This window comes from Hyperoodon ampullatus (genome assembly GCF_949752795.1).
Source record: "Hyperoodon ampullatus genome assembly, chromosome: 4".
Lineage (NCBI taxonomy): Eukaryota > Metazoa > Chordata > Mammalia > Artiodactyla > Ziphiidae > Hyperoodon > Hyperoodon ampullatus.
The window spans coordinates 77902047-77913063 of record NC_136917.1 but is presented as its reverse complement, the minus strand read 5'-3'; the positions used below and the strand labels follow the sequence as shown (position 1 = coordinate 77913063).

Genomic DNA, 11017 nt, shown 5'->3' with positions numbered 1-11017 from the left:
CTTGACCTTCATTTGGCCTCTTCCCTTACCCTCAAGCTGTGGACTGAGGCCACAGAGCAAGATGGGTCACTAGTGTCCTCCATCCCCTAGCGACTGTGGTTCACATCAGTGGAGTACCAAAGGCAATAACCAAGTAACAGACACAAGAGTGTATGAAGACAAAGAGATTCTGATAAGGCTTTCTGTGACAGTGTGGGCCGAGTCGGCTGTATATGCCTGCTATCACCTGAATGATGAGCAGCCTTAGGGGAGAAGTGCTCAGAAGGCAGAGCCTGGCTCTCTAGAGGCTCTGCGTCCTCACAGCCCACTCCAAAACCTCAGTTGCAGCTTCGACCCCCAATCTCTCTCCCTCTGCTTACTCACAGTTTTTGAAGTCTTCTTTCCTCCACATTTGTCTTGAGAGGTGGGGGAGGAAGATGAGCTTCAGGCCAGCTCAGACTCCCCTGGGATCCCAGCAGGATGCCTATCATTAACCTCCCACCTTCTAGGAAGCTCCGAAGATCTCCACACTTGGGGGAGTTTTCATTTCATCTGTGCTTCAAATTGCTGGCTGGAGATGGCCTGTTGGAAGGTGGCTAAAAGCAAGTAGGAATCTTCGGGGAGCCTGGCCCTTCTCGACTGTCAGACATCTTCAGGGATATTCTAGGAAACGTTGTTTGTTCTAGAGAAGGGAGGGAAACAATCCAATTGTCCAATAATGCTTGAATGGAAAATAAATGATGCTATACGCATGTGATGAAATAATATCAAACAGTCAAAAATAAAAGACCTAGATCTATATAGACTGATGTGGATAAATCTTGAAAAGATAATATTGATTGAAAGAAAATAAGATAAAGAATCTTAGAGTATGATAACAGGTATGTAAGTATTTAAATATTTAAACCAATTCAACATATTGCTTCTATATATAGAGATGCAAGAAAGTAAACTTTATCCAAAGAACACATTATTTACATTTAATATGTTCATTTATGTAGGAAACCCAAAAGAACCCACAGATAAACTAGCAGGAACTAATAAGACGGTTCAACAAGGCAGACAGATACAAGATCAATAAATTTTAAAAATCAATCAGGCTCCTCTACACTGGCGATAACAAATTAGAAACTGTAAAAGAAAATAAGAAAAAAAGAAGATCTAAAAATAGTCACAAGAGCCATATAAATTATTTAGAGCTAAGCATACGTAAAAGTAAATATAACTAACAAACTGAGTACGACCACTTAAACTCCGCCCAACCCAAGGATTAGAAAACGACTGTTCTTACTTTATGAGAACAGGCCCTCTTCTTAAGTAGCAGATCAGTAAGTGAGAGTGAATCAAAGAAACACAGCATTGGAAAAGTCAGCTTGGCCAAGCCTCTCGATAGCACAGACAGAAGCTGAAGCCCAGACAGGTTGAGTGACTTGGTAAAGGGCCCAATGTCCTGACTCAAGGACTAGCATTTTTCACTAATTCGTAAGACACAATCAAATTCAGTACCTTGGAAAGAGATGGGAAAAAAATGAAGAAATCAATTATATAGTTCCTCATCTTTAAGTACAGAAATAGCCGTGACAAAATTACAGGTATTGAGGGAAAATGGAAGCGCAGAGTTTAAAATGTCAATAATCCACAGGGAAACTGGAGACCATTTAAAATATTAATATTAAATCTCTATATAAAAGACATTAAAAGATCTCCAATCAAAGTGTTCATTTTATATCTAGGAATAAACCTACCTAAGGAGACAAAAGACCTGTATGCAGAAAATTATAAGACACTGATGAAAGAAATTAAAGATGATACAAATAGATGGAGAGATATACCATGTTCTTGGATTGGAAGAATCAACATTGTGAAAATGACTCTACTACCCAAAGCAATCTACAGATTCAATGCAATCCCTATCAAACTACCACTGGCATTTTTCACAGAACTAGAGCAAAAAATTTCACAATTTGTATGGAAACACAAAAGACCCCGAATAGCCAAAGCAATCTTGAGAACGAAAAATGGAGCTGGAGGAATCAGGCTCCCTGACTTCAGACTATACTACAAAGCTACAGTAATCAAGACAGTATGGTACTGGCACAAAAACAGAAAGATAGATCCATGGAACAGGATAGAAAGCCCAGAGATAAACCCACGGACATATGGTCACCTTATCTTTGATAAAGGAGGCAGGAATGTACAGTGGAGAAAGGACAGTGGTGCTGGGAAAACTGGATAGGGACATGTAAAAGTATGAGATTAGATCACTCCCTAACACCATACACAAAAATAAGCTCAAAATGGATTAAAGACCTAAATGTAAGGCCAGACACTATCAAACTCTTAGAGGAAAACATAGGTAGAACACTCTATGACATAAATCACAGCAAGATCCTTTTGGACCCACCTCCTAGAGAAATGGAAATAAAGACAAAAATAAACACATGGGACCTAATGAAACTTAAAAGCTTTTGCACAGCAAAGGAAACCATAAACAAGACCAAAAGACAACCCTCAGAATGGGAGAAAATATTTGCAAATGAAGCAACTGACAAAGGATTAATCTCCAAAATTTATAAGCAGCTCATGCAGCTCAATAACAAAAAGACAAACAGCCCAATCCAAAAATGGGCAGAAGACCTAAATAGACATTTCTCCACAGAAGATATACAGACTGCCAACAAACACATGAAAGGATGCTCAACATCTTTACTCATTAGAGAAATGCAAATCAAAACTACAATGAGATATCATCTCACACCAGTCAGAATGGCCATCATCAAAAAATCTAGAAACAATAAATGCTGGAGAGGGTGTGGAAAAAAGGGAACACTCTTGCACTGCTGGTGGGAATGTGAATTGGTACAGCCACTATGGAGAACGGTATGGAGGTTCCTTAAGAAACTACAAATAGAACTACCATATGACCCAGCAATCCCACTGCTGGGCATATACCCTGAGAAAACCATAATTCAAAAAGAGACATGTACCAAAATGTTCATAGCAGCCCTATTTACAATAGCCCAGAGATGGAAACAACCTAAGTGTCCATCATCGGATGAATGGGTAAAGAAGATGTGGCACATATATACAATGGAATATTACTCAGCCATAAAAAGAAATGAAATTGAGCTATTTGTAATGAGGTGGATGGACCTAGAGTCTGTCATACAGAGTGAAGTAAGTCAGAAAGAGAAAGACAAATACTGTATGCTGACACATATATATGGAATTTAAGAAAAAAAAAATGTCATGAAGAACATAGGGGTAAGACAGGAATAAAGACACAGACCTACTAGAGAATGGACTTGAGGATATGGGGAGGGGGAAGGGTAAGCTGTGACAAAGTGAAAGAGCGGCATGGACATATATACACTACCAAACGTAAGGTAGATAGCTAGTGGGAAGCAGCCGCATAGCACAGGGAGATCAGCTCGGTGCTTTGTGACCGCCTGGAGGGGTGGGATAGGGAGGGTGGGAGGGAGACGCAAAAGGGAGGGGATATGGGAACATATGTATATGTATAACTGATTAAATTTGTTATAAAGCAATAAAAAATAAAAAAATAAAAAATAAATTAAAAAAAATGTTCATTTTATAATAGATATGGTATGATACAATTTATAATAGATATGGTATGAACCTTTCCCTTTCATGGGAAAGGTTCGGCTGGGAAACAGGAATTGTTCTTGAAAACGGGGCCTGTGCTATTGCAGAGACTGTGCTGAACCTAGGTCCACAGAATGCTCTGATGTCATCATTGAGGTCACAGAATCCTGCTGTGCGCCTGGCAACCTTGCAAACTTAACAGCCCTGGTGAGCACTAGGCAGCACTGCTGGTTCACTAAGTGGTACAAGTTTTTCAGCCATTTAGGAGACTTGACTATTTTTATTTGTATTGAATCATTTCAACGGACTTCCCAAGAGCCAAGAAGGGCCAACCTGTAGGGGAGAGGAGGAGCTGGACATCTCTTGAGGCATCTCCTAAGGGAGACTTCTAGTTGGTACGATGAAACGGCGACAAAAGAGGAAACATCTGGAAAATGAAGAGTCCCAGGAAACTGCCGAGAACGGAGGAGGTATGTGGGGGGCAACTTGTCTGGGGCACATGGGTTTCTGCCAAACTGAACCTTCTCTAGGAAGCGGGGGACTGAGAACGTGTCACCTGTGAAGCAGGGAGCGAGAGACGTTGTCTCACTGATGCTGCCGTATCCATCCGGAGCGTCCCTGTGGTGCGAGACGGCACAGAACGGCCAGATGCCCCTGGGAGATGGGAGGTCAGCTCCGCTGGTCTGAGGACTCTCTCCTGGGGCTGCCGGGCCTGGAGCTTTGTCGGACTCACAGCAGGCTGCATCCTGCCTAGAGGTGCAGCTTTTCTCAGTCCCCGATTTCTCTCTTATTCTCTTGGATCTTTTCCTGGGGTCATGAGGTAGGGGATGTGAAGGATGCAAGGATGCTGAGAGAGACCCATGAGTTGCTTGGCCTCTTTTACCAAAGTGGAAAGAGAAGCCCCATGAGTTGAAGGCCCTGTTGAAAAATATCTTGACAAGTGGAATGCAGTTCGAAAGACGATTGTTTGCCTAGGGATGGTGTCATATTGAAAGCAAGGAGGTTTTATTCCTTCAACAGGAACAATTTCCCAAAGGAGACCAAGGGAAGGGAAGGGCTTTCCAGAGAATGAGACCGCGTGGGCGGGGATGAGAAATGTCCTCAGGGTCCTGCGGGGAGCTCTGAGAGCCACGGGCCACGTGGTGCCTGCGTGCATTAAATGTAGGCGAGTAGCTTGCCCTGGGAGGGGGTGGTCACACCAGAGTTCCAGCTAGAGGTCTCTGCCCCAGATTAGAGCCCAGTAGCTCCTACCAGGCCCAGGGCCCTGGAGACTGTAGGATGGGCCCTGGGAATGGAGGTCTACACAGCACGCAGATTTTCAGGCAGTGGCTGGGACAGGCTGGGGAAGGCAATGACTGCCCCTGACCATTCAGAATATTTTTCGCTATTTTCCTGTGTGTGTGTGTGTGTGTGTGTGTGTGTGTGTGTGGTAGTACAGAGAAGAGCAGGATGAATGGGGGTAGAGTGCTTATCAGATATAAACTCTGCGTGGTAAAGTTCTTGTCACCCTGTCTGGACCTGGGTGACACTCGGCGTACGTAAGAGTGTATACAGAATTCTTGTTAGGGGTGTTTTATGAGACAGTAACTCATACACCCATGTACACTCTGATACAGCAAAAATATCACACACCCCATATATAACTTCCGTATTAAACCACACACAGCACATGTAGGTATATACACGCATCCCTCCTGTACTACCTTCTCATACAACCCACCTGTATCACAATCCTCTCCTCCAACACCAAACGCTGGAGATGAGATATGTATATAGACACACACACTATATATATAGGACACACACACACACACACTATATATATATATATATATATATATATATATATATATATATGTGTGTGTGTATCTCCTCAACTCTCGCACAAACACAGCTAACTTCAGCCATCGCTAAATACCTCTATAAGAACCAGTCACGTGTCATACACACCACACTTGTAACACATTCTTTTTTTTTTTTTTTTTTTTTTTTTTTTGTGGTATGCGGGCCTCTCACTGTTGTGGCCTCTCCCGTTGCGGAGCACAGGCTCCGGATGCGCAGGCTCAGCAGCCATGGCTCACGGGCCCAGCCGCTCCGCGGCATATGGGATCCTCCCAGACCGGGGCACGAACCCGTATCCCCTGCATCGGCAGGCGGACTCTCAACCACTGCGCCACCAGGGAGGCCCTGTAACACATTCTTGAGTAATGCCAGACCCGCTTTGTACAAACCACAGTAAACCACAGTCTCACTAACCCATGTCAGGGTTGCCAGATAAAATATGGGCTATCCAGTTCAATTTGAATTCCAGATAAACAACAAGTAATTTTTCAGTATCAGTATGTCCCAAATATTGTATGGGCCATACTTACACTAAAAATAAGTAAGACCAAATACTGCATGGGAATACTTACACGAAAAAATTATTCTGGGTTTATCTGAAACTGAAATTTAACTGGGTGCCCTGTATTTTTCTTCGCTTAGTCTGGCAACCCTTATATACTTACCACCAGCTCAGGTATTATATATTTATTGTATTTTTGTTTAGTGTGTGTCTTCCTCTACTAGAATATGCAGCATTACCAGAGACTAGAACAATGCAAGAGTGCCGGATACACAGGAGTAGCTGCTTACTGAATCCTGGAGAATGAATGAATGAACACACACCATAAATACAAGCCATACCATGTAATGAGGAAAAGTTACATGTCCCAGAATTCCTGACTTGTGAACAGAAACCATGCACACAAAGGCCACAGACACAGATAAGACACATCTGCACTGTGCTCCCCATGCCAACCCCACACTTACCACAGACTTAACTGATACACATCACTCACTCTTCCCACATACTCACAGTCACCACCGAGGCCTACATTACCAAGACAGTGACAGAGTAAGTACTGATTTGAATTAAATACTGGAGTATCCACTGGGAACCACACTCTCAACTGTGTGTATTCACTGCACCTGACACGTGCCAGACACTCGGTAAATATTTGTACAGAGGACTGATGAACCCACCCTGAGCCTTTCATTCCTCCCTCAGGAATCTCGAAGTCACAAGAGGATCCCCCTCAGCTTGGATCCACTGTGGTGGCCCAAGGCTGCAGCCCAGGGGCAGGGGAGGTCTCCTCTGCCTCTACATACTTCTCCTGTGCTTCTTCTCCACGCAAGCTCATCTACGCTGGTAAGGGCGCGGGGCTCCTCAGGTGAGGGGGTGCTTGGCTGTGAGGCAGGAGGCACACAGATCCCAGGGAGGCTGAGAGGAAACCCAGGGTCATCAGAGGTGATGAGGGCTCTGTGGAGGAGCCTGGGCAGGATGGCTGAGATGTTACGAGGGCGTGGATCCCAGCTGAGTCTGGGGGTGTGTGTGTGAATCCTGGTACTACCATGGTGGGGAAGTCAAGGAGCAGGGGCCGGAAAGGTCTGGGCTTGAGGTGGAGGGAAGAGGGACCAGATTAAGCATCTTCAGAGGAAAATGTAGGGTTTATCTTGCCTTTGCTTCCAGAGAAGGACAGAGTTCTGCATCACAGACCTCCAGCCTGAGAGCAGGACCATCCAGCTCAGGTCCACACAGCTCACACATACATCCGCCCTCCAGGCACAGCCCTTCTCAGTGCACACATAAACCCCAAGCGCCACAGCCCCATTCCACAAGTAATGCACCACTGATATTCCCAAACTCACACTCCTCGTTGTACACGCATCCAGCCGCATCCCTCACATACCACAGCCCTCACCACCATACTCCACAACCCTGTATACAGACACCGCTCCAGTATCCCCCCACACGCACATGAAAAGCCCACAGATGACACCAGATACACTGCTCCGTCCTACGGCCAACAGACACCAAGCTCACGACATAGCTACGTCACGCAAATGTCCCTCTCTCGTCTACCACACCTGCTCCCTCAGCTTCCGGCACGGCCCATGCATGTTACTATGTTTTTAATTTCCTTTTTCAGGAATGCAGAGATCACATCGAGACACTGCCCAGCCTACAGCACCCCTAGCCCAGGATCAGGAAGAAGGAGAGACCGCTCCCCCATCACACTGTGTCTCCTCCTCACCCTCTTCACCCTGTAAGAACGATCTGCACCCAGACAAAGAGGAAAGGGGCATGAAAATATACTACATGCAGGTACAAGTGAACAAGGGTGTAGCTGTCTCCTGGAAGACAAAGAAACCCTTGGAGTTGCCTCAAAAGCAGCTGACGATAGAAGAAGTGATCCTTCCTGAGGATGTGTGCACACTAGCCACTGACTCCTCTTCTGATGTGTCCACCGAAAGCCTCCTGTCTGACAGTGAGCCCACTGGGGAGGAGAAAGAGTATGAGGAAAGGGCAGAGCCAGGCAGCCCATCAGGGTCACCTGCAGTCCAGGAGACACCCAGGGCCAAGACACCGGACTGGATGGTGACCATGGAGACCGGCTTCAGGTGCATGGCCTGCTGCCGGGTCTTCCCCACCTTGGAGATCCTCCAGCAGCACGTGAAGTTCGGCGTCCTGGAGGGCTTCAGCTGCCGTGTCTTTCATCTCAACATGGCCCAGTGCATGGGCAATGTGGAATCCGAGAGCACCCCTGAGGGGGAGGGCAGTGTGGAACCTAAGACCACCTCTGAGGACGAGGAGGACGAGGAGGACGAGGAGGACGAGGAAGAGAAGCTAGAAGGCCCCAACCCGAAGAGACCCTGCAGGCAGTGTCTTTCCTCTCTTTTGATTTCCACACAGCAACTGAGATTCATGGGACAGAAGATCCTGGAGACGGTGTGGCCTTGGAAGAGGTAAGGCTTGAGGCTGGCAGTCTTCTGAGCCTATGTCACGAGGGCCCAGAGGAGTCTAAGGGAAGGGGCCGCACACATGTGCTGGTTGACCTAATGGCTCTGCAGTTGCATCAACTTGGGACACACCCAGCACTTCCAAAGGAATTGAGCTCTGTTGACTTCAACAAGAATGTGGACCCTTTTCCTAGGAGTTTTCTCAGGGTCTGCACGATGGACCTCAACTCTTAGAGGATGTACTGCCAGCAGCTCCTTCTCGGCAGAGAGAGCCAGGAGTGGTCTCAAGAGAGGACAGGGGCCCTTGCAGGACCGGAACTTTGAGGTCTGAGAGCCTTTGGCCTGAGCTGAGATCTCACCCGGACCACTGTACCTAGCCTTCTGTGACAAAGGGGAATATGAAAGAGAGTCACGTGGAAATGAGGTTCGCCGAGATATGGAAATGTTCCAGAACCTTCGTTGCGTGGTCGTTGATCTGGAGCCAAGCTCACTGTGGTGTGTGTGGCTGTGAGCGTTAAGGCAACGATGGAGGGTAACCCTGACCAGCAGAGCTTGTAGTGCTTCTTGTTTCTTCCTGTTCTACCTCATTTGTTTTATCCCTTCCAGGGAGAAGAAAGGACCCTCGGGATAGTAGCAGACAGAATGCCGTGGTCTGAAGGAGGATGAAGGGACCGGCACTCAGTCTAACATCATATGACAATAGGAACGTCCTATGCAATAAAGGGCATTTTCCAAACCTTTCCTGGATGTTTGAGTTAATTACATTTTTCTATCTATGCATCTATCTATCAGTCATCTACATCTGTATCTTTCAAGGTTTGTGAACAAGCTTTCACGTAAGCGCTAGAGACGTCCGCCACCATTTTCCAGAAGGAGGCCTGGAAATTGCTGGGGACTTCTCACAAATAGGGAATGGCCACAACCCCTGCCACACAGACTATGCGCGTGGCCCTCCTGACTTACTCCCACTCTCTCTCTGAATTTCCCGAGGTCTGAGATGAGGGTGCTGGCTGGAGGCAATGACCGCGTGCAGGCTGAATCCTCTCCAGATTCTGATTCTCTTCCTGGGCCTATCGTCCTCAAGCACAGTCTCCATGTCCCTGGTCACACTGATCTCTCTCCTTCAGTCCTTCCCTCCCTCCCTCTCCTGCCTCCCAGTGCAGAGAATACTTTTTTACATTTGAGACGACATTTATTTTTTGTGCACAGAATTCTCACCTGTTCTACAGTGGCCTCTGTTTTGAACATTCCAAAGCTGAGAATTTTCTTTTTTTCTCCCTCATTTCTGCTGAGTCTTTACCTTCCTAATGCAGTGAACTCAGAGTGCCTAGCTGACTGGATGGGGAAAAAAATCTGGGAGCAAAGAGAAATAATAAAAGAATATAACAGTTAATTTTTCTTAGTGTTATCCAACTATATATTTTTTAAATTTTGGAATAATATTAGGAATATTCTCTTTATAAAAAACTGAATTATTGGGCTTCCCTGGTGGAGCAGTGGTTAAGAATATGCCTGCGAATGCAGGGGACATGGGTTCGAGCCCTGGTCTGGGAAGATCCCACGTGCCACGGAGTAACTAAGGCCGCGTGCCACAACTACTGAGCCTGCGCTCTAGAGCCCGTGTGCCACATCTACCGAGCCCACGTGCCACAGCTACGGAAGCCTGCGTGCCTAGAGCCCATGCTCTGCAACAAGAGAAGCCACTGCAATGAGGAGCCCGTGCACCACAGCCAAGAGTAGCCCCCGCTCACTGCAACTAGAGAACGCCCGCTAGCAGCAACAAAGACCCAATGCAGCCCAAAATAAATTAATTAATTTTAAAAAATTGAATTAGTTTCAAGGGTACAATGTATAAAAGTACAATAAAAGCCCCCCTTCATTACCCCCCCAACCACACTCTCAAGCTGGAATAGATATGCTGTGATACAATTTATAGTCGTAGTACTACTACTACTCCCACCACAGCCCAAATCCTCTGAGCCAGGTGCAGCAGCTTCCTTTCACAATGCTAGGACCCGCCACAAGACAGATGATAATCCCTTTGGACATTTCAAGGAGCGGCACCAAGGCAACAGTACCTGGGAAATGCCACTGACAGCTCAGAATATCCATGGCATGTCTAGAGCCTAGGCACTGCTCTCGCTCTGGGAATGAAGGTCCAAAAAGCACATCGGAGAATGTTCATAGTTGTAAACAAGCTCCACCTTTGAAACACAATCTACATAGAACCACATATACAAGCCTGCCCAATGGATGAAGCCAAGGTCTCCTCCATGATTGCCCTTCTGACAACCTTATTGTCTCCTCAACCATAAAAGGTGAACTTCAAACTCACGACCTTGCCTTGTCACCAGAAACATCCAAGCTTGGATCACTCTTTCTAAGACCAGATACTTGCTCTCTGAACTATTAGAGACTTGTCACATACACAGAAGTAGAACAGGATTATTTCTATCTACCTGGGGACCTGGAGTCTTTCACATTGCTCCTGTTAAAACTCTCAGAACAGGAAACGTTACCTACAAAGGGTTCAAGCTATGACACCCCCAATTTTCACAAACCTCCTCATCTCTTGTGAGTCACATGCAGCCAATTCCAGGAATTGGAAACATGGTTGTGAGGATGAAGCTGAATTTGGGGCTCCCCTTGG

The 11017-nt window shown here is 46.2% G+C and overlaps 1 protein-coding gene across 1 annotated transcript; it reads left to right on the top strand.

The window, feature by feature from the left end:
- Positions 1–3985: 3985 nt before the first annotated feature.
- On the top strand, positions 3986–9025 carry LOC307052552 (protein FAM170A-like; the record flags this gene model as incomplete). Its single annotated transcript, XM_079703518.1, has 4 exons — positions 3986–4055; positions 6635–6775; positions 7557–8373; positions 8974–9025. 4 exons carry the CDS (start codon positions 3986–3988, stop codon positions 8996–8998), a joined length of 1053 nt encoding a protein of 350 aa, XP_079559644.1. The 3' UTR covers positions 8999–9025.
- Positions 9026–11017: the final 1992 nt, after the last annotated feature.